Raw genomic sequence first — 25296 nt, 5'->3', positions numbered from 1 at the left:
AATAAAAGGCCAATCCTAGAATATCATGGATAGAGAAGGAGCAAAGTTTGGATAGAACTGAATTCTCTAAGATGTTGATATTTGGAAGTCAGGTGAAGTCAAATAATGATACTTATAACCACAAGCTTTCTTGTCACATGCAGTCTATCTTCAGGTGAAGAGAGACAGAGGTGACCAAGTTAACAGTAATTTAATTATGTGCTAACCTTATTTCCTGTAGCATATAAAATGTTATATGCTTCAGAAAACCATTCATAACTTTACATGGTATCTGGGGATAAAGCTCTAAAAGACAATGACAAACACTATTTAGCTATTACAGTTCAGGAGTTAAAAAATTATTCATGACTTTTCAATAATTAATCTGACATTATATCTTCTCCTTTCAATTTTATATGAAATCATGTTTATTGTCTTTGCCAGAAACATCAGTGGGACTCAATGATCTTCTTAATAAAAATAACCAATTATTATTCCATATTTGCAGTAAGTCCAGACAAAATAAGAATTCTACTTTGTTGCAACATATAGCAATATGCTTAAGCAGGAAAATGCTTAAAAGAGCCCTGTAACTATTCAACTGCTGATCATTTTCTTCTTGTCCTGCCACAAAATCATTGTAATACATAACATGATAAGGAGAGATAACTTGCTAATGGATAATAAGCTACCTTCCTGTTCCTTACTGAATCAAATAATCAGAAATTTCTGTTGGCAACATCATCATTTGGCACAGTGTGTGTATAAGAATTAAATGATTGAACTGCATGTTTAGTGGAAGAAGTACTGAATAATGGTTAGATAATATCAGTTATCTTTTTGTCACTCAAAAAATATCAAGTGATGTAAGGGGTACAGCCACCTCCTCCAGCCACTCCAGCCCAGGATCCTCCTGCACAGCCACTGGAGCCCATCCTCATGCTCAGGTCTCTGCTCAGGCTAAGGGACATGGCTGCCATTTTTCCACTTGCATATTCAAGCAGTAACGAAGCTGACCATAGAAATGCACATACAGAGAATGCTGACATGATTGGTCAGGCAGACTACCAGAGGGAAGGTGTTGCTTTCCACAACAATTACATACAGGTCTCATAAAACACAAGTGCAAACCCAAATCCTCTCAACATTTTGGGCTGGCAAAGGCAGAATTTCACCAGTGCAGGCACACACCCACCCCACTTTTTAGGTTCACAAGCACACATGCATTTGCAGATCCCTTGTTTCTGCCTGGCCCCCTTGTCTGGATCCCAGACCCCCTAATATCCAATCTTAACCTGGTGCAGCTTAAAGACATTGCCTCTCATCCTATCACTTTTTACCTGGGAGAAGAGATCAACACCCATCTTGCTACCACTTCCTTTCAGATAGTTGTAGAGGGTGATGAGGTCTTCCTTCAGCCTCCTCTTCTCCAGACTAAACCACAGTTCACTCAGTCACTCTTCATTACATTTATTTTATAAACCCTTCACTATCACTTCAACATCCTTCTTTGGCTGAGGGGTCCAAAACTGAACACAGTGTGTGAGGTGTGGCTTCACCAGTACCAATTTCAGGGGGAGAACCACTTCCCTGTTCCTCCTGGCCACACATTTCTGATGGAAGCCAGGATGATGTTTGGCCTTCTTGGCCACCGAGGCACACTGCTGGCTCATGTTCAGTCAGCTGTCAATCAGCACATTCAGGTCCCTTTCCACTGGGCAGCTTTCCAGCCATTCCTCTCCAAGCCAGTAGTGTTGCATGTGATTGTGACTCATGTGCAGAAGCCAGCAATTTTCCTTATTGAACCTTATACAATTGGCCTTGGCTCATCGATCCAGTCTGTCCAGATCCCTTTGTACAGCCTTCTTTCCATCAAGCTCATCAACGCTCGGGTCCAATTTCACGTGATCTGCAAACTTACTGAGGGAACACTCAGTTCCCTCATTCAGACAATTGATAAAGATATTAAACAAGACTGGACCCAACAGTGAGCCCTGGGGGATGCCGCTTGTGACTGGCCACAAACTGGATTTAGTTCTGTTCACCACAACTCTCCGGGCTCAACTGTACAACTGTTTTTTTATCTGGCAAAGAGTATACCGTTCTTCTCTAGGAGACTGCTGTGTGAAAGGGTGTCGAAAGTTTTACTGAAGTGAAGATAGATAACATCCACAGTCTTTCCATCATGCACTAGATGGGTCACCTGGTCATAGAAGGAGATCATATTGGTCAAGCAGGACCTGCCTTTCATGAATCCATGCTGGTTTGGCCTGATCTCCTGGTTATGCCTGGTGAGTGCATTCAAGATGAACCACTCCATAATCGTTCTTGGTACTGAGGTCAGGCTGACATGCCTGTAGTTCCCTGGATCCTCCTTCTGACCCTTCCTGTAGACAGATGTCCTGTCAGCAAACCTCCTTCAGGGGTCCACAGGTCATGCCAGGAGCCTGCTACAGCACAGGCTTCCCACAAGTCACAACCTCATTTGGGTGCATCCACCTGCTCCAGCCTGCAGTTTTCCAAGCGCTGCAGGTAGATATCTGCTCCATCATTAACCTCCATGGGCTGCAGGAGACCATCCTGCCTCACCATCGCCTTCACCACAGGCTGCAGGGGAATCTCTGCTCCAGTGCCTGTAGCAAAACAATCTGCCAAAAAGTGTTGTATAAATAATCTGCAGTTCAATGCCTTAGACCATGCTAGTATTTCAGGGTCAACATTCTTACCTTGCTGGGCTTTCAGAATTAGTAATGCATGAGTAGAAAGAATGCTCCAGACTAAATTCCATGGACTCTATCTACGAACTGAATACATGCATTTAAACTGGCTACATTTTTTTTTTGTATTATCAAGGTAAAATGTATGTACTTTATTTTCCTTCCTGATATTGAGACTGGTGGATTTTATTTACTGATGATGTTTTTCAGGTGTCCATTTGCAATTTGTGAATTTCTCAACGGAGACCATACATGATTACTTAGAAGTTAGGAGTGGATCTACAGAAACTAGCACTGTTATTGGGAGACTAAGTGGCCCTCAGCTACCAGCCTCTCTTTTCAGCACAACTCATGAAACCAGTCTATACTTTCACAGCGATTACTCACAGAACAAACAAGGATTTCATATTGTATATCAAGGTGAGATTTTGACATTCTTGTGTGAGAAAATGTTGGCTGTTGAAAGCTGTTTCTTTTTCTGGCATTCCTAAAAGGTAAACATGAAATAAAAGATTTATATGTTTCAAACCGAAGTGTTACACATGAAGATCAAACTAAAGAATGGATGAAATTAAGATTGAAAAGGAAAAGTAATTGTCTATTCTCTTTAAAAAACAGTCCAAATATAGGCAAAAATATAATTTCGCGTATTTGAATTTGGTTGGCATATTAATTTACATTGCATGGCTTTACAAAGTAATCATCTCTATTGTTTGATCATTTTAAGCACATTGGAATCTCGGTGTTTTTTTATCTTGGGTTCTGGGAGGGCAAGATTTAAATATTGTTTTAGGATATTGTAGGCTAGTACAGAATAATGTGTGCTTAGAAATCTCAAAATCCATTTTATTTCCTAGTTGGCAATATCACTGGAAGGTTCTTGTTCTGTTGTACCCAAATAGGTCATGATGATCTGGTGAAGACTGAAAGATCATAATTCTTTTTATATAATTGCAGATTTATTTAAAAGGGATAAGGTCACCACTCTTCACGAGAAGTCAAATGTATATTTTCATATATAGCAGTTTTCATTATATGAATAACATCAAAGGATTATTATTCAAAATGTCTTTGCTTTAAAGCAGTCGCCTATTACTCTTTCATCAGTAACAAGTCCAAACTGACTTGAACTCTATGTGACATTCTGGAAGTGTCACTGTAGAAAATGTTATCTTTAAAGAAAATGTCAGTTTATTACTTAAATTGCCTGCTAAGATTTTATCCACTTCTTATTTGGAATATGATACAATTTGTAGGAGCAAGGGAACTTTAAAATCTACTGCTAAGAGGGCAGTAACAGACTTAAGAGTGTATACTGTTATTGCTATTAATAGAAACAGTAATCATTTTGGTAATTCTATTACTGTGGCATTTAGTGACGGTTTCATATTCAGGCTTTCCGCTGCCTTCACAATGTTTCAGAACTTCAGTCATATTGCCCCCAACCTCTTTCCCAAGAAACTATGTTTGCCATGTGCTCAGTCATGTTATTCATGATTGTAATTATTATTATGATATAACGAGGTACACAAGTCAAATTCACTGATTTTTAGTTTCAAGGATTCCATCTAAAGATAGATGTGATTTACATTGGGAAATCTCCACTTCCCAAGATCAGATCATGAAATGATATGATATATATCAGCAGCTATTCTGGGTTAAAGCCATTTGCTCCTGGTCCTTTGCCTTACCTATTTCATGTAGTACATTTTATTTACTTTAAATTGACCTTGTGCCTTAGACCTGTGTAACACAAACACCACAGCTTGTTTGGAAATCTCTACATCATCTGCAGCAGTAAAGACAGATACAAAGTATTTATGGAATTTTTTCTCTCTATGGCATCCTAATCCATAAAACATTTTTTTCTCATTTGTTATGAATTGTACCACCAGTTCTCTAATTGAGTTCTTGCTTCGATGTTGTCAATTTTTTTATGACCAGCTGAGATGTCTTCTGCAAGACATTTTTCAAATTACTTTTGCTTTTTGTATTTTCTATTTAAATTTGACCTGCTATCTTTTCCGATTTTTCAGAATGACAGACTTTCATTAGTTAAATGCCTTTTTTTCCCCTGTTGAAGCTTCTTTAACTTTATTACTGAATCTCACAGGCATTTTTCTGAACTACTTAAGTCGGGTTTTTTTTGTTCTAAATTGTAGAACACGGTTTACGTGGTCTTTGAAAGTAGTGCCAATTAGCAGATTTAAATCTGCAACACCTCATTCTTTAATAATTTCCTTTCCAGAAAATTGAACATCCTTGTGCTGGGTTTATTTGACTTGCTCCCTCCCAGTACAATCAAACAGCATTATGAATGCTATTATGAAGCAGGTCTCCTGTGAATACTTCTCAAACTAAGGCTTGAGTACCAAAATTGTTCAGGTCTGAAATAACACCTTTTCTTCGGAGCTCTCAAACTACTTGTTCTAGGGAACAATTATTTCCTCCATTCATAATTCTATTTCTTCCAGTCATCCTGCTGAGGCAGATGTTTGGGTACTCCATTACTACTATCTGTCATATTTTTTGTAGCTTCTCTAATTTCATTCAGCATTTCCTGTTCACTATCACTTTCCTGTTCAGACATTTGTAGAAGCAACTCAGTAATGCAAATATATATATATGGAGTTTTAATTTCTACCTATGAGCATTCTGTAGTACTTTTTTTCTCCTGATTATACTTTTCTTTTATGGTGCTTAATTTTAATTTCTGAGAAGCAGTGCTTCTTTCCCACCTGGAAGTCTCTGCCCTCTCAGTCTTGGTAAGGTCGTTGCTTGGCAATACTGCATGCTGTTGCTATATGCCATGCCTTTAACATCAGGGCTTTTGGTTGTTTCAAACATTTTAGATCCCACCTCCTATGTTTTAGGCTCCTATTTGGTCTGAAAGGACTTCTTAGTTTGGGCCTTTTTCTGCTTCGTAATACTGCACTCATCACTCAACTAGATTTGCTTTTCCTATTTATTGTAATTCTCTGTTTGTAATTTTTCTGCACATTCTTTAGAGGTACATTGGCCTACATGTCATAGCATCACATCAGTCTTCTAGAACTTTTAGGGTTTTTTTCCCATGCTTCTAGTTTACTCTTCTACAGCCTCTTTTATTTTCACTGTCGGCAACTGGGATCCGTTTTGTTTAGGATGCTCTTGGAAGCAAATTGTAGTCTTAAAAGAGTACGTTATTGGCTTATCTTTTTCAATATCTAAGTGCAGAAAACTTCAATTCAAAATTCCTTTCTACTCTCTTCTTCCCTAGTGCTGTACTTCCATACTTTTTAAAATTAAGAGATAATATTAAGAGGCTAGTCTCGTTTTTGCCTTCATGGACTCTGATCCGAAAATATGTAGGGTAGGATGTTGAGTTGGTTTTTTTTAGACACACATACACACAAACACATTACCAAAGAGTAAGGAACATAAGGTCATCTAAACTTAGGTTGTAGCATTATGTTTTCATTATGAGGTTTGGAATTGGAATTTAATTTTGATGCATATTTCCAGAATTGCTATGGAAAGGTTTCATTGCTTCTCCTGGTATAGGACCAGTGATTTAGTCTATCACCATGATGAAACTTAAGACATATGGATGTTCATGATTTTTTATTTTACTGAAAAACTTTTATTTTTGAAGTAATAAGAATTTATATTTTATTTATATTTTACCTATTATTATTTATTTATTTCAGCGTATCAATTACAAAGCTGTCCTGACCCTCAACCATTTCGTAATGGTTTTGTTATTGGGAATGACTTTACTGTGGGACAAACTATTTCATTTGAGTGTTTTCCTGGATACACATTAATTGGAAATTCAGCTTTGACTTGTCTTCATGGCATCAGCCGTAATTGGAATCATCCTCTCCCCAGATGTGAAGGTATGTTGTGAGTGACCTTGGAATCCTTCATTATTTGTAAGTCTGCTTAAGTACTGTTAACTGAAATAATTTCAGCTTTTCAATTTACAGAGACCTGTATTTTTATATTGTGGTCTTTGCAGAGGTAGTATTCCATTTTGCACATGAAAATTTTTGCAGAGAAGGTGAAATGTTTCAGAGAAATATGGAATATCTGTAAACTTATCTGAGATAATAAGTTTATTTTTTATGTTGAGCTTGAAGTCTAGAATGTGAAGACCTGTGCTACTTTTTAATCTAGGTGGTGCTACAGAGTAGAAGCTCAGCACTGAATCAAGAAAAAAGGATTAAAATATTGAATTTCCCAACACTGGCCACTTATGTTCTTTCTCATTGATTAGAAAGAAATCACAGATGTAGCATAAAATGCAGTTGTATTCCAGTTAATGTTGTGTGAAGTCTTTTCTACATATATTTTTGGTAAATGGGATTTTTTTTTAATTATTCTTTTTAATATTTACTTATTTCTTTTTTTTACACTGACATACTTGAAGCAAGTAAGCAGATTCAAGGAACTGTGGCTTGCACATAGCTCAGACACATAGCTCAGGCAGACAAGGATGGATGTTTTAGTAACAGATAAATCTCTTTGAGATGTATCTGTGCACCACAAAATCTGTTTATGGAACTGAGGACTGAATTTCTTGTGGAACCTCTAGATTTGTCACAATTATGTTAGGTTCCTTGAAAAACATAGACACAGTGGAGACATTTCATAATCAAAACGGTCATCCCAAAATCCTACAAGCCTGGGACCACAAGATCCAGCACACATCAGTTAAGTTATTGACTAAGTTTTCTGTATGCCTAAACATAGGTTTCCACAAAGATGAGATCTTTACAAGGTTTTGAATGCTCTCTTTCGTATGCTGTAAAGATCTTCCACAGTTTCAGGAGGAGTATTCAGGACCCAAATTAAAGGCCTGTCTTACTTCTGTATTGAATGGTAAAAGCTTGGCATTAAGAACAGAATCCTCAATACTGAGCAAGAAAAAGAGGAATGCGTGGGAAAAAAAATATATATTAAAAAAAATTAAAAAACTCCTTTTCCTTTCTGAATTTTTGTATTGCATTCTGAATCATCTACTTAAATGTAGGTATTTACATTTAGAGCCTCATTGCTCAAAATTCCTTCTGGAGTCTGTAAGCCACAGACATTTCTGGGGGATGTGGTACCTAAATTAAGGCACATCTCATATTGAATTCAGGAGGAGAAGCCTTATCATATAAAAGACAGATGACACCTACACTGTCTGTCTTTTGAAAGGGGAAGAAGTTAGTTTATCACAGTTGATTTTCAAACCCCAGTTTCTGTATCCTGAGGGAATGATAATGGCTCATGTCTTAACTGCTCAACAGCTTAGCTTCCCCCTATTAATTAGCTTTAGTTGCATTTTCTGTGCCTCAGAATCAAGACAAATAATTTACTGAATGGGTGATTCTGATTCTTTGAATTAACTTACTGAAACCAAGAATTTAATTAGTAAATTCTAAGATGCCCAAAGCATATTGCTATTCTGAGTATCACTTTTGATGATATTCCTGAACAGTGGCTGGAAGTTCTTTGTTTCTACTTAATGCGATATGAAAAGATGCAGATAAAAAACTCAATATAATTGATAATGGAGATCTAACAGGTGTGCTGTATGATTTGCAGACTACTAACTTTACTCAGGTCCCAGAGAAATTTCTTAAATTACATGGGGTTTTGTGCAGATATTTACCATATTTACCTTTTCTTTGTAAAGAGTTTTTGACATTGTTGTATGCTACTGATGTTTCCGAGGGTTTGTTTTTTTCTATCTTGTTTAAAGAAAAAGATAATTAAGTATCTTGTAGTTACACTGGATTTTATTTGAGATAAAGACTTGTGTTCAAAAGCATTAAAATTAAGTGGATTTTTTTGTATATGCTTAGTGCCAGAAATTTACAGTATGTTTTAAATTTTTATTTTCTTTAGTATTTTAATGTGTCATGTTTTAAGCGAATATATGAGGGGAGAGAGAGACAGTTTACCAGTCTGCTTAACCCTATATCTGACAATCTTGCAAGAATGGAAATAAACTGCTCAGCTTACCAGAGTGTGGTACACTGAGCAATCACGCAAGGACAATTATTATCTAGTTTGCTCTACACTGCTTACTTTCTCCAAAAATCTTGTAAGAATGAAAATAAACCATCAAGCTTGTCAGAGTACAGTAAACACTGAGCAATCACACAAGGGCAATTAATCTTGTCTGTCTTACTCTTCACCTCTTCACTTTAGACTCTTACAGCAATCTCGCAAGGACAATTAATCTTGTCTAGTTTGATGAGTTTAAATCAGAAATTCCTTTAATTCCCTTTAAACAGTTAATAAGACTCCTGAGACTTGTACATGTTCAAACAAGTCAACTTTATTAAAAATAAGTGATTATAACAATTCATGACTAAATAAGGATTCTGTGGTGACTGTGTATAAGATACTATTTGCAAAAATGTCAAACAACCCTATATACGACCCAACACTTGAATGCATACGAGAACACAGCAAGCAAAGATAAAGATGTAGCGATAACACTCAGATGTAAATAAAAGTAACACATACGTAGAAAATATATAGATAAGATTAAAGTACAGAAAGATAGTGATAGGTGATATGGGATTAGAAGTTGTATCATACCAGGGGTGTTCCCAACTAGAAGGGAAAATGGAATCAATTTGTCAATTGATCCCTGCAAAGTATTGATGGTAGGATTTCCCCAATGATTCCCCACACCTTGTATTGGATTTTTATAATAATTTGTGGAAATTTAGGTGGAGCCTGAGTGACTGAAGTCACTTAAGTGACTTGAGTGACTGAAGTCATTATGTCAAACCTGGCTAGTTGGTGGAGAAAAAGTTCTCACTTTGCTTGCCAAAACTTAACTGTGCATGCCCAGTAGGAGTGGTTCTGGGAGTGGTTTTCCTTAGAAGCAGGGAGGATGTGGGTGCATAGGTGTAGAGATGTATTTTAGTATTATAATGATATTACAATGATAATATAATGAGTACAGGTCAACTGGAGAGCAGGATTGTCAAAGTGGCAGCTGCAATTCATGTTCCTGGAAAATAACTGCGGAGTGGTACCATGCTCCTTGCTGATCCTTGCTGATAGCAGAGTCTAGCTATATCTGTCTCTGAAAGTCTCAGCCTCTGCTTCACAGGATTGGATGTCCTTGCTGCATTCTTTTCTGATGAAATGCATGTTGCCCCTGTGCATGTTGCATTTCCAGTGACTTTGCTTTTATAGAAAAACTGCCTTGTACTCAGAAAACTTCAGGCTTTCCATTTCTCCCTGCATTTGGCCTTATTTCCTCATTTAATTTTAACTCTACATAAGGCAGAATATATTAAGGCTCGTTTAACGCCTCAGACTTCTCAAAGCAGGCAATTTGAATCAAATATCACTAAATGAGCCTTCTGTACAAATGATTTTATACCTCTTGCATCTCCATGCATTTAAAATCCCTCTAACCTGTGCTCAGCACCCTCTGGCATTCTCTGACCCTTCCTAACTCATCTCCCTCACTTCATCCTTTTAGAATGTTTCCTCTCCTTCTCCAAAATTCTCTCTGCCTGACAGTCACCATTCCATGCCTTCAGTCCCCTAAAACACTTTTGCAAAATCAGTTCAGTCTGCGCTGCTCAAACGCCCTTGAGACTGTGAAACTAAAAGCTGAAGAAAAACTGTATGCTAGCTGTTGAGTCTAAATTGATGAGGCATAGCTATGAAAGTCTCCTTACACTACAGTTCAGCACCAAAGCGTATATATAAACCATAACACATGCTTTACCTAAATAGAGACAATACATCTTTCCTGTAGATCAAAGCTGTATTTCCAACAACCTGTTCACTGGTTAGAGGTTCGAAAGCATATCTTAGGGAATCTGTATTGCCATTCCATGCTCGTTTGGGGGGAAGTAGGGAAGAATGTATGCAAAATAATGGAAATTATACAGTTCTAGGCTTTACTTACTTTTCCAGAACTGGGCTTCTATGACATAATTTATCTTCTGTAATATCTGGGTGATATCATATTCAACATGCATCTGAAACCCCCGTGGAGAAAATCATATGCTTTGGGCTAAAAATTTCCCTGAAATTCATAGTTATGAAAGTCTAAAAGCTGTATGGTCCACCTTGCACTGTATGAAGTCTAAAAGCTGTGCACTTATTCAAGAATTACAGAAAAAGTTCTTACTATGTCTACCAGAATTTAACACAAGAAATGCAAAACTGCTGCTGGTAATCTTGCACGCAATATTTTCATTTTCAAATTCTTCTCTAGTTTTCACCCACCCAGCCTCCATGAACTCAGTATATCTCTTCTCTCGCCTGATAATTTTGATTGGCTTCCTGCAACAGTAAATGAAAGCAAATAATGTGTTTCACTGCTGATTTCTAGCTGACATTTACACAAAGACATAAAAAATTGGTTTTCAATTCTGCAGGAAATAATTTATCTCAGTATCTAAATATTACTTTGGTTCTAGTTCTGATAGTATTTATGACATCAGAACTACTTTTATTTTCTTTTAAATTTGAACAATAATGTCAGAATAGATTTCTGTCTTTTTGCAAAAAGCTCAGTGCAATCTTTTTTTCTATACACAACTATGGTTTAAAAAAATTTAGTTATAGTGTACCAAATGTGTTTACAAGTATGGCTTTTAAATGTTCTGAGGAAAATGCAAGAAGCTTCTAGCACTTTTCTAAAAACAAATGTCTTTTTATAGCCCTCTGTGGAGGAAATATAACTGCAATGAATGGCACCATATACTCTCCAGGATATCCTGATGAGTATCCAAACTTCCAGGACTGCTTCTGGCTTGTAAGAGTACCACCTGGAAATGGAATCTACATCAACTTCACAGTTCTTCAAACAGAACCAATATATGATTTCATAACTGTATGGTAAGAAAACACTTCTGGCATTTATTTAATCTTCATGTGACATTATCCCACAAAATATGAATTGAAAAGAATATATCTGTGTTTTCTGCCTTGACACTGTTGTTCTGTCAAGGGGAAATGCGTGATTTGCACTAATCCATGTTTTCCAATATACCATTCTCTCTAGATAGCACTGACCATGAAGTTTCATAGTCCTTGTCTTAAGAATCAAAAACCAATAATAAAGTGCTTCAGTTTCTCAGTGAAGAAAAACATTCAGCACTATGCTATGACAGTATCAATAAGTAGTAGAAGTAGTACTGAAGAGTGACAATTAGCATTTGTAGCTTTGTGTATCATTATTTTTGAGCATTAATACAAGAAACTACAGCAACACTTACTTAATTTCTTCCAAATTGACTTATTTAAAAGCTGTTAGTGTTTGTAAAAGGAGAGACTCTATTTGTATTTAGCATTTTGGGGTTTTTTTTTTGGTTTTTAGTGAAGCAAGTATTCACACATCATCTTTTAAAAATTGAATAGTCTTCATCTCTTAATTTTCCTAGAAATGTCCAAATTCAGAAGACTGGAGGAAATTATGAGTACTAGGTTTATTTATTTTCTGGTAGCCACATTTGAAGGCATAGATAAGTAAATGTGAACAGAGTTTCTGGTAGGAAGATGAAGTACAATCACAAATTCAATCAATTTGAGCTTGCTGCAATATTTGTTTTAAAAAAAGAATATTACTTCCAGAAGTTGGTTGAATGGAACATTTTGCTTTCTCATAAATTTTTATGGTCCTCTAAGACACTACCTGGTATACTCAAATCCAAAGGTAGAATTTCAGAAGGGTTTCAGCCCTTAATGTCTATTTTATCTGATTTTAGATGAATCATGCCTTTTAGAATAATCTAGATAAATTTTACTGCATTATATTAGAATTTGGAGAAATTAAATTCTTTGTTTGGGCAATAAAACTTTTTTGTGTCTGTTTTTCTTAGGGATGGACCAGACCAAACTTCTCCTCAAATTGGACAATTTAGTGGCAACACTGCATTGGAATCAGTGTATAGCACTTCCAATCAGATTCTGATTAAATTCCACAGCGACTTTACTACCAGTGGCTTCTTTGTACTTAGTTACCATGGTAAGTGTGACAAATTGCACTTTTTCCCTGTCTCTACTGATTACTGCAGCAAGAAACCTCATGAAAAAAATTACTTAAATTACTTTTTCCAAGAAGAGTCGTATTATTAATATGACTGGCCACCACCACTGTAATGCAAACATATGAAAGACAAATATGAATGATGAAACCAAACTATTTTTTTGACTAGATATTAAATTTACTAGTAGTCAAGCAAAAAAGAATACAATGTGAAGAGACATGAGCAAAGAAGGTAGTATCAAGACCCTGATATTCAAGGTGCTCATCTCACTGCATATAATGCTTCTAAAATTCCTTTTTAATCTAAATGTCTGTGGGTTACCTAAACTTCTCATAGATATTTGAATATTTTGAAGAAAGTACTATTACTCTAGACATGTCAATGATAGTGAAGTATATTGTTTATTTAATGTTAAATGTTGTTGAACTGAATACTGACTGAAAGAAAACTTCTAAGTATTAATACACCAAATTCTTAATTAATTAATACACCTCTTTTTATAGTCATTCAAACCTTCTGTGGCCATGTATCTTTTGCATTCCTATCCTTACAAGGCAACAGATCCAGAAGGGTGGTTTTAGGCACTCTGTGAATGCCTATTGGATTGACTATTCCAGGAAACATCGACAGACTACAGTCTGTTTTCTGGATCTTGATCAGATTTTGGAACTAGAAGGCTTTCTCTTCAACTTAATAAAGGCCAACGTGAATATAGATAGACAGAACTGGGCAGATTAAAGGAACATTAATCTAAACAAAATAAAGCAAAATAAAAGAGATCTAAATCCTACAATGAAATAAACAACAGCAACATGATTACTGAATACAATGTCCAGCAGGATTAGGCAGAGGGAGGTCAGAACTTTCGTTCCAAATCTGGGCACCTAAATTGCAAGTAGCAGTTTGTGAATGACAAACTGAAAGTTTGTGTACATCAATATATGAATTAATATATATATAGGCATATATGAATGTATCATTGTATGACTAAACATATATAAAAATGCTCATACAATGCCTCTGAAGAATATGATCTACTTGTACATGTTTCTTTTGTTATTGTGGGCAGTGTCATTCCACAACCATGGGCTCTGATATGTCATAAAGATGCAAACTGAGCAGCATAAAGGATTATTCATGAAGAAACTTAAAACAGGTTTTGGATTGGTGTTATCAAGGTGTATAAACCTCTTAGTATCCTTGAGCCTGTGATCCTTCCTATAAACTTCATACAATTTATAGCAATAAAGGCAAGGCAGCGAGAGAAATCATATTTATTTGAAATAGATAATTTGGAGGTTAAAATGAATTATATCACTAAACTAGAGACATTTGAGATAAATTATATGAATTATTTATTGAATCAATTTTTTAATCATTCTGGTAATTTATTTTTATTTTTTTAATACAAATAGCACAGCTGTTCCATGTTTGCTTGGTGTGTTTTATTTTAAATTACTTTATCCTAAGGCAGGATGTTAGCTTTCTGACTCACTGATTTAACTGGTTCTTCATTATATAATTGACAAAAAGGAGTGGAATAAGATGATGTTGAATATGGGATACTCAGCAGCAACAAAAGATCTTACCTGGATAAAAGATAAAGTTTGTGATCGACAAATTTTGACCGATTTAATTACTAAAGGTTCCAAGCAGAGCAGCAAGTAACAAAGATGTGTGTGACTGAAGCTGAATTGTCATTTGACATGAGTAGATTATGTTTCCTTGCTACTGACAGATGCTATAAAACAATACTACATTAAAATGTTATATCAATGAAAGCCAGGCACACTTGACTCATTGATCAATCTTAGTGTACACATTAAAGCATGCTGTGATTGCTTTGACTGTTTTTTTGTCATAATTGCATTGAGATTGAAGGAAATTTTGTCTTTGTCCAAACACAGGCTCATTCTCACAGGTTCTCTACAAAAAAAAACCATAAAGCTTTATAGCTTCTGCATACTCTCGTATTTCTTATAATTTGTTTCACCTAATTATTTTGCCAGGGTATTACATACAGGTGACAAAACTCAGAAAATTATTTCCTGTGAGATTCAAATGAGAAGTTTGAAAGTGAAATTGTTCTCTGACCCCATCAGCAGGTCAGATATGTTCCACAAATATTAATTTACAGAGAAATAATTCAAAGTGCTTCTGTCCATTAGTTATGCTGTCTCTGGATAGTATCTTTTGGATTCTAAAACTTGTCTTTATAATAAAGTTTCAAAAGCAGAAGAGTTCAGCAGTAAATACTGTAAAAAGACAAACAACAATTGGACAATGTGAAAAAATATTTGCTTTTCAGAAGATATCACTCAAGTGAGAAAAATTGCAACCACTTCTAAGCTTCTTAGGTTATTTATGAGAAGGTATTTGCCAATGAAATTAAATCAATAAGAACACAGAAACAACTTCCAGTTTTTCATTAATTTTGAAATTTATATTTTTCTTTCTTTTGATTATATTAACTTCAAAAGTAAATGAAGATATGTTTATTTTTATTATTTTAATATGGTTATTAAGTCAGTTACACTTGCATGGCTATGTTGACTGTCTAAGTACGTGAGTGTCAACTGTATTTCTTCTTTTTTATAGCCTATCAGCTCCGGGTGTGCCAACCTCCAACAAATATACCAAATGCTGAAATTTTAACTGAGGATGATGAATTTGAAATAGGTAATACAAAAGAAAATAAAACCAACATTTGTTTCAAAATAAGAGACTACTATGCACAATTTTTTTTTTGCCTGTAATACGTTAGATTTATAATTGAAAATAAAAATTTTAAGAAGTCATTCCTTTCCTTATAATTCCTGAATCTCCTCTATATTTCATAGATCACATATAAGTAACATGGTAACACCTTTCCAATTAATTTCTTTTAAAAATACTTTCTTTTTCATGATTTTTAATATAAAACATTGTATTATGTGGAAGAAAGACAAACAAAACCACAAAAAACATGTAGACAATGGTACATTCTTTACCAGAATTAAGATTCTGTTACCTGAAGGCAGCAATCAAATTTGTAAAAGTTAGGAGGATTTGAGAAGGAGATTTTGGCCTTTTAAGACATGTTAATAGCATTACTTTGTAACCTATAATTCAGAGAAATATGTCTTGTATGATCAGGTGTCAGATGTCTGAAGAGCTAGTTTTGTTCAGATTATGTCCCCTCACCTGTAACCCAAACTGAAGAGAACTCCTAGGATGTACAAATTTTTACTTTTATTGGTACATAAAAACATATAAATTATTAATTTAGTAATCAAAAATGAAAATTTTTCACTCTCACCATGCCCAGTTTAAATATTATCAACTAAATCCTGTTCCTTTTATTTTTTTTTCAAGGATTGTATGAGTTACTCTGTTGATCTTATCTATTTATTTAGCTCCATAACGGTTATCCAATAAATTATATTGCTTAAAGCTTTGTAGGCACATGGCTCACATAGCATCAGTCAAACCCAGAAAAATTACCAAACTATCCAGCTAATAATGTGGTGGAAAACAGTGACAGATGTAGCATAGTATACAACACAATGCTCACTTACCGCATTTCTCAGACTAATCTAAGTAGTTTATGCCAGGGGTCATTTAGCCCATTATACAAGGCCGCAAGAAACTCTATTAATCAATAATGCTTTCAAAGCTAAAAGTCCTGGTTAATTGCTGTTTCTTTTGTTTGTTTGTGTTTTGTCTTGTTTTGTTTTCCCGAACAGGAGACATAATAAGATACCAATGTCAGCCAGGCTTTACATTGGTTGGTAATGAGATTCTGACATGCAGACTAGGTGAAAGGCTTCAGATGGATGGATCACCACCTACCTGTCAAGGTTTTTCTCTTCTTTCTTTTCTTCTTTCCCTACCAGCTGCATGCTGGTGCCTTAAATACTCTTACATGGGATGGTCCACTGAAAATATTTCAGATATTTTGGTGCTATTCTCAATATTATCAATTCATTATGGTAAATATGAATGCAAAATATTAGCAACGTTTTAATGAATTTTATTAGTTTAAAGGATTACTGCTGTACTGTGTGAAAAGAATTTCATAAAGTTTTTTTTGATAGAGTCTATGTTAATAAATAATGACATTGTTACATTTTATCTAGGACATAGTAGTATGAAAGCTTACATTGGAATTTTAAAAAATGCTAAATTAACATGGCATGGATTAGGGTCAAAAAGATCATGACATCTTTTTTCAGTTCTTCTATTTTCATTCTGCATATTCTAAAGAATAGGTTTTCTGTGTATTGGTGTGTGCCTCTGTGTTCATGTTTTCCTCCTCTTATTGAAAACTGTGAATAGAAAGAAATAACACTACCTTATTGTTAAGGTCAAAACAAGAATCATAGAATCATCGTTGAAAAAGACCTTTGAGATCATTATGTGCAACTGTACCTGTCCACTACTAAATCATGTCCCTAAGCACCTCATCTACCTCTCTTTAAAATACCTCCAGGGATGGTGACTCACCCACCTCCCTGGGCAGCCTGTTCCAATGCCTAACTACCCTTTCAGTGACTACCCTTTCAGTGAAGAAATCTTTCCTAATGTCTAATCTGAAGTTACCCTGGCATAACTGGAGGCCATTCCCTCTTATCCTATTGACTGTCACTTGGGAGGAAAGACCAGCGCCTACCCCGCTACAAATTCCTTTCAGGTAGTTGTAGATAGTGATGATGTCTCCCCTTAGCCTCCTTTTCTATAGGCTAAACAACCACACTTCCCTCAGCTCCCCCTCTTAAGACTTGTTCTTCAGTCCCTTCACCAGTTTCGTTGCTTTTCTAGACACACTTCAGAACTTCTTCTTGTCGGGTCTAGTCCATCTAGCCTCTCCCAGCAGTGTTTTAGAGAAAAGGATAAAGCATATCTCTTTTCTTATTTCCCAGAAATTGGGAAAATTTGGGAAAAAGGTTGTCAGCAATTAAGAATTATTTTTTAATAGTGTCTTCTTCAACTGACTTACATCTTCTCATGAGGGAAATAGTTTGTCTCTGTGTTAGAAGGAGGAGAGTATCCAGTTGTCTGAGTTTGGGAATGGATGATAAAAGGGAATGTATAACCAAAAATCTCTCATACACAGCTTTAATAAAGCAGAAGCGGTTTATAGATGTAGATTCCATACGCACATAAAATATATGATTCATTTACACTTCTGTTGTGCTTTTATCAAAAAAAAAAGGATGATAAGGAATATAGAGTTAAAATAAATATATACATATATACTTACATATCAGGGTGATGTTTGGATTTTTAATTTTAAGTGGAGCAGAAATTACATTTTTATTTTCCTTCTGATTCAAACTTTATTTCCTCAGAAAGTTGTTTGTTATATAGTGAACCATTGTACCTTTTTAAAAAGGAGGAGCATTCAGATGAATTGACCAAAATCAGACTGAGATTCCCTTGCTCATTCAGGATTATAACACCACTGTCTTGACTGATAGCCATAGGATTTGGTTTTAAGAACTCTGCTGCTTCTTTTCGTAAGGGATAGGGAAGAAATGGTACTGTGTTAGTTGTGGTCAAGGAAAAATAACATTTCAAGTGATTTTTGTTGCATGTAAAGGCAATAACCTAATATTTTCTGAGGTTTCTATGAATCTAAAAACTAGGTAGCTGGATTAGTACAAGCCATCTTCTTGTCTAATTCCTCCTACTGACAACAAACTTTCAGCCTGAAGTGTGTCTTATATTTTAGACGAAAGGCATCATGTCTGAATAGCCCTTACATTGCATGTTGGTACATCAGCTATCTTGTAGCTTGATTGAGGATCTCAAAATTTAGGCACTACTTTGTTCAAATTGTGAGAGGGATTGATTACTCTTTATTTAGAATCTGACAACTAAAAATAACAATGTCTTCAAGTTTTGTTTTCAGTGCATTAATTTACCTGGAATTATTGCTGACAGTAATTGTAATCTGTGGGGTGGGGCTTGAGGAGATTCTGTGGTTCATTTCTTGAACAATGCAACAATTTAGTATTTAAGTACAGCCTACAAGAATAATCTTCTAGATAATGAAAGAAGAAAAATGTCATGAATTGATAACTGCTGAGGGCTGCAGGGGTTATTTCCATGATGAACATTACTTTAGATTTTCTTTTCTACTAACTGACTTTGTTTCTGTAATGTTGTCAGTCTTTCAGTAGTTATGGAAATAAAATGAGCAACGCAGATCTTTTAAATTCAGAAATATCTTGTCAATCACATGAAGCAGAAATAGTGGGCTTTAAATTTTTTTTCTTAATTTTTCTATTTTGCAGTGCTCTGTCCAGCCAATGAAATGCGCCTGGATTCAACAGGAGTAATACTGAGCCCTGGATATCCTGACAGCTACCCAAATCTCCAGATGTGTGCGTGGACCATTACTGTGGAAAAGGGTTATAATATCAGCATGTTCTTTGAATTTTTCCAGACAGAAAAGGAATTTGATATACTCGAGGTGTTTGATGGTAACTATAGGACGCACAATTTTGGACGATACTTTTTTGTATATTTATATATATATATTTTACAGCTGCCTAATCACTATTGCTTATGCTTACCATAATTTCTCAGTATAAGAAAATATTAAATAAGCAATTATTTGACTTTGTTGTGCTAAAAAGAACTGTTGGATTACTGTGTTACAAAATCATACTGCATTAATTATAAGTAATTTCATTTCTGAACAAATATGTATTCTCTAGTGCATAATGTAATGTCAGTTTCTATTTTTAGTTCATATTAATTTACCATTTGCTTGGAGGATATTTTCTATGTATATAAATTGTATGTATACGATATATGGTATGTTATTTTAAACTTTGTAACTCTTGCACTTTACTTTTTTTTCCTTCCTTGTATCAAGGACCAAATAGTCATAGCCCATTACTGATTTCTCTCAGTGGGGACTATTCATCTTCTCTAAATATAACCAGCAACGGACATGAAGTATTTCTCCGGTGGTCAGCAGATCATGGCACCAATAAAAAGGGCTTTAGGATAAGATATATAGGCAAGTAAATGAAGCTTTCTTTAATAAATATATTATTTCTATATGGAATATATTTAAGTTAAAAGGATAGTGTATGCTTTACCTTGCAATATAAGTATATTTGAAACACATGTGCTCTGTAGAGATTTAAGGAAACGATTCACAGGACTATAAAATGGCATAAGCCAGTGCTGAAGCTGAAAGAAGCTGCTTTGCCCTTACTCTCATAAAGATTTCTGAATGATTTTTTCATAGTATCAAACCAAGATTTATAAATAAAACACACACACACACAAAGCAGATTCAGTGCTTTTGCCATGGGTTTATTCTGACAGTCATAAATGTGATTAAAATCTACTTTAGATTTTCTAGTTCACTTCAGCTCATTATGTCACAGAACTTGAAAGCAATAACTTAGTATGTCCTGGATGTTTCCTTCTTGAGGAAAAAACAAAAAAAACCCCATGCTACTGTAATTTATACAATTGAAATAAATTTCATCATGAACTAAAATTCTGTAGCTTGCTTGGACTAAAAAATAAGGTGGTGAAAAAAAGGTTATAGAAGTGAGCTATCACTATATTTGCTTTGAGGCTGCTAAACCTAAAGCCCTTATAAAGCTCTATTCTTTCACCATTATATCTAGTGAAATTGTTTGATGTGTGCATGGTCAGGATATAAAAATCAAAAACCTTTAGTAACATTTTCTTAACTTGTTGTAAGATGTCTACGGAATTCAACAAGAATTGGTCAAGAATTGTGATCTGGATTCTAAATGAATCTTTTATTTATTCAATATTTATATTTAAAGCTCTCTACTGCAGTACTCCAGAGTCCCCTCCACATGGTTTCATTGTCAGTCAGACAGGTGGACAGCTCAACAGTATGGTTCGCTGGGCTTGCGACAGAGGTTTCCGGCTCATTGGTAAAAGTACTGCTGTATGCAGGAAGTCTCCATATGGTTATTACTCATGGGATGTTCCAGTTCCAGCTTGTCAAGGTAAATTCTTTTATTATTAAATAATACAACTTAATATACTATGCTTTTTCCTTACTAATGCAAGCCATTGGTTTTCTGACTTAAAATGACTAGCAGATAATTTCATGGTCATGCTTCTGTACCAAAATTTCTCTATTAACAAAACAAATATAATTTTAAGAAAGAGTATTTGAGCAGAATTTAATGAAACTGGCAAATATTAAAAATAATCTTTATTACATTTTTTACTGTCTGTAGAATATTTCATGACTGTATTTAAACTACTGTTTTTTATTTACACTTTTCATTTTGCATCTGTACTATTATTATCACTTCTGAATCCTCTCCTGTAACTAATGAATTCCAGTAGCCTCTTCCACTACAGCTTTTATGCAAGTTCGTGAGTAATGTTAGAGCAGTTTCAATGTTATGCCTATATGAATAGAAATCTTGATCTCCAGACCTCTAAATAGAACTGTTCTTCAAATCACTTGCACTACAGGACTGTTAGAAACAGAAAACTCCTGATACACATTTTAACCTTGAATCAAAGCTTTTTTACATTATTTATAGAACTAAACATATCTCAGTAGAAGAGACTCAATGTAGTGGTAAGGAATAAAAAAGAAATGCGTCAACCCAAACTCAATCCAGATTGATTCAGTTAATAAAGAAGCACCCTTCCTCTGTTGTGAAAATAATTAAAAGGAAAGTGCTAAAAAATCTAATATTATATTAATATAATGACAACAATAATATAAATTAATTATGAACTTCTATTGTTCTAAAATTCAGATATCAACTATCCTGTTTATAAGACATACATTAAATCAATCATAATGTAAAAGTGTGGCATCCATGTATCCATCTAAGTTTTCATGACATTAACCCTCTGAACACAAAGCAATAAAAGATTTACATGGTTAATTAAATTATGATGTTTGATTATAATAAATGTGTGAAAGGATAAATAGGTTTACAATTATCTATTTAAATACAAGAATTAAGATGAATTAATGTAAATGGTTGAATGTTTACAAGTGATCATAGATCTCAGAAGCTACTAAATGTTTTAAAACATTTGGCGTTTTCCCAGTTATTTTTTATGTTGTTTATTTTTTTTATACCATCACTGCATGATTCTTGGTTTTAATTTTGAAATATTTCTCTTGTACATGAGCATTGTCTCACACAGGCCTCATCTGAAATTAGTATTAATATTTTATGGGGTTTTATGTGGATAACAGACAAATGCTTTTACAGAAATTGTAGGTAAAGATGTTAAGTTAGTAAAATTTAAAACATGGCCCTGATGTAACTGGCGGTGGACTTCATTCTTGTAATTCAATTATTGTCTGAAACTTTTTTTATCGCTAATGTGATTTTGAAGGAAGAGGTTGTCTTGGCCAGTTATGAAGCAAACAATGTTATTTAATTATACCTTTATTAGTATAGCTTTTGGTTATCCTTCTCTCTGCGTGGATGAGTCTACATAATCTTTGCTGCTGCAAACCAAGTTTTTGAGGAATTCCATAGAATCATAGAATCACAGAATCATAGAATAGTTTGGGTTGGAATGGACCTTAAAGATCATCGTGTTCCAACCCTCCTGCCATGGGCAGGGACACCTCCCAGTAGACCAGGCTGCCCAAGGCCCCATACAACCTGGCCTTGAACACTCCCAGGGATGGGGCATCCACAACCTTCCTGGGCAATATGTTCCAGTGCCTCACCACTCCCTTAATGAAGAAATTCCTCCCCATGTCTAGACTGCCCCTGTCCAATGTATGGCCTTTGCCCCTAGTCCTATTACTACATGCCTTTTTAAGAAGTCCCTCCCCAGATTTCTTGTAGACCCCCTTCTGGTACTGGAATGTCACTATAAGGTCTCCTCAGAGACTTCTCCAGGCTGAACAACCCCAACTCTTTCTGCCTGTCCTCATATGGGAGGTGCTCCAGCCCTCTGAGCATCTTTGTAGCCCTACTCTGCACCCATACAAACAGTTCCATATCCTTCTTAGGTTGAGGATTCCAGAACTGTACACAATACTGCAGGTGGAGTGTCACAAGGGTGGAATAGAGGGGCAGAATTACCTCCCTCGAACTACTGGCCACACTTCTTTCAATGCAGTCCAGGATACAGTTGGCTTTCCAGGCTGTAAGTGCATATTCCTGCCTCATGTCAAGCTTCTCATCAATCAGCACTTCCAAGTCCTTCTCTGCAAGGCCACACTCAGTCACATCAACCCCCATCCTCTACTGAAACCGCAGATTGCCCTAACCTAGGTGTAGGACCTTGCACTTGGCCTTGTTGATCCTCATGAGGTTCACACAGGCTCACTTCTTCAGCTTGTCCAGGTCCCTCTGGAATAAATCCTTTCCTTCTGGTGTGGTAACTGCACTACTCATCCTGATGTCACTGCAAACTCACTGAGGGTGCACTTGATCTCACTGTCTATATAATTGATGAAGATATTGAAAAGTACTTGTCCCAGTATGGACACCAGAGAAACACCACTTGTCATGGATCTCCATCTGCATATCGAGCTATTGACCTACACTCTGAATATAAACATCCAACCAATTTCTTATCCACTGAACTGTCTGCCCATCAAATCCATATCTCTCCAAATTAGAGAGAAGGACGTTGTGGGGGACCATGTCAAAGGCTTTACAGAAGTCCAGCTAGATCAGATCTGTTGGTTTTCCTATGTCCACTGGTGTGGTCACCCCATCATAGAAAGCCGCTAGGTTTGTCATACAGGATTTGCCCCTCATGGAGCCATGCTGGATACCACTAATTACCTCCCCATTCTCCATGTGCTTTAGCATAGCTTTTAGGAGGATCTGTTCCATGATCTTTCCCAGGCATAGAAGTGAGGCTGACGGGTTGGTAATTCCCAGGGTCATCTTTTCTTCCTTTTTTAAAAATGGGGTATTTGAGATATAATGAACACCAACTTGGTTATATGCTTTCATTTCAGTGTCATGGTGGCTTGGTTTCTTTCTTTGGTGATAGCAGGTGAAACTGTTCTGCTTTATCAGATATTCAGTAAGAAATTGAAGATGGACCTTCTGGTTTAGTTTCATTACTTTTTATCCCTCTGGGATCGTGTCCTTTTACCCCCTGGAAGGTGGAATTCAATTTCTCTCTTGGGGTCTTCACTGTGTCTTATGTCACTGCATTCTTATTTTATTCTAAATGTGTGTTTGTCTCTAGACAAAAGATACTATTATAACTTTTACATGTATATATGTATATATTTTTATGTTTACCCAGACATGGTGATAAGCAAATTAATAAGTTTTCTGTGGTCTTTTCAGTACAATATGTACATAAAATAATATTTATCATATGCTTTTTCTTTTCATGGGAATTGAAACATATTTTAACACTGATTTTATCACCTCTGTTCTGCAAGCTTTGATAACATTAGTGCTTTATCTGTGTTGTAGGTGTGATTATTAGCTTTGGTACAATGCCACACTTTTATTATACTGCTTATGAAACATACCTATTTCACATTAGAGCAGCTTAAAAATAGACTACTCATTTTTATCAATTATTTATATGTACTCTGGGAGGCTAAACTTTTCATATCTCTGTGTAGGCAAGGCAGCTTGTTTCTGAGGGTTTAAGATTCCATCTCAAACTAAAGTATGTAAGAGTTAAGTGCAAGTCCTCCGTTTTTGCGGGGGGGGGGAAGATTTGGCAGAGCATTTTTTTAGAGCCAGATCTTCTCCTGGTATTTTATTTCTGCTGAATAATTAAAACAAAACACAACTGTGGCTTACACTTTCACTTGCCAGTTCTCAACGTTTTCAAAAGGGTATTTTCTTTCTGCTTCGCAGAAGGAAAACAGAATATCAAAAGACAATATTTGTTCTTTGCCAGAGGTCACACAGTATACCTGATGGAAGAAATCTGAAGTACAAACTAGATTCCTAATCTCTCAATCAGGTGCTTTACTATGCTGATCATAATTTTTCCAGATATTATCTCTTGCCTCTTCTTTAATTTTCTTCTACTTCTTTAATAGATAGCTGCAGATTTATGAACCATTGCTCTTATTTGTAATCTCCTCCACCAAAAGACAAAGAGCACAGCAATTAGTTAAAATAGTTTTAATGAATTTCAGACTGTTGATGTTATAAACCCTTTGAGGTGAGTGGAAGCGTATAGTGAAGAAGATACACAATAACTATGTCTTTCTCTCTACTCAGCAATATCTTGTGGAATTCCAAAAGCTCCATTAAATGGAGGGATATTAACTACAGATTATTTGGTTGGCACCCGCGTTACTTATTTTTGCAATGATGGATATAGACTATCAGCCAAGGAACTTACTACTGCAGTCTGCCAACCAGATGGTACCTGGAGCAATCACAATAAAACACCTCGCTGTGTAGGTAAGGAACACGTAAAAGCTTTCCAGTGAGTAAGAATCAGGCTGTATGTTTTGTTTGCTTATCCTAGGTGCAAATTAGCACATTACCTTTAGGTTACTTTAATCTATGAATAACTACTGGCATTAAATTTCTTTGAAATACATATTTTAAATGTCTATATATGAGTTATATATTGAAACATTTAGTGATAGCAGAAGAAATACACTAGAGAATACA

At 35.4% G+C, this 25296-nt stretch overlaps 1 protein-coding gene across 1 annotated transcript in view; it reads left to right on the top strand.

The window, feature by feature from the left end:
- The window catches only part of CSMD3 (CUB and Sushi multiple domains 3), a 608404-nt gene that overhangs the window by 511641 nt on the left and 71467 nt on the right, over positions 1-25296 (top strand). The window contains exons 42-51 of the mRNA XM_069854554.1: positions 2907-3116; positions 6386-6574; positions 11372-11549; positions 12533-12678; positions 15299-15379; positions 16426-16539; positions 18979-19167; positions 19566-19712; positions 20503-20691; positions 24895-25080. Coding sequence (XP_069710655.1) covers positions 2907-3116; positions 6386-6574; positions 11372-11549; positions 12533-12678; positions 15299-15379; positions 16426-16539; positions 18979-19167; positions 19566-19712; positions 20503-20691; positions 24895-25080 — 1629 coding nt within the window. The remainder of the gene's footprint in view (positions 1-2906; positions 3117-6385; positions 6575-11371; positions 11550-12532; positions 12679-15298; positions 15380-16425; positions 16540-18978; positions 19168-19565; positions 19713-20502; positions 20692-24894; positions 25081-25296) is intronic.

Source organism: Phaenicophaeus curvirostris, chromosome 3 (assembly GCF_032191515.1).
Source record: "Phaenicophaeus curvirostris isolate KB17595 chromosome 3, BPBGC_Pcur_1.0, whole genome shotgun sequence".
Lineage (NCBI taxonomy): Eukaryota > Metazoa > Chordata > Aves > Cuculiformes > Cuculidae > Phaenicophaeus > Phaenicophaeus curvirostris.
This window is presented reverse-complemented; position numbering and strand designations above follow the sequence as displayed.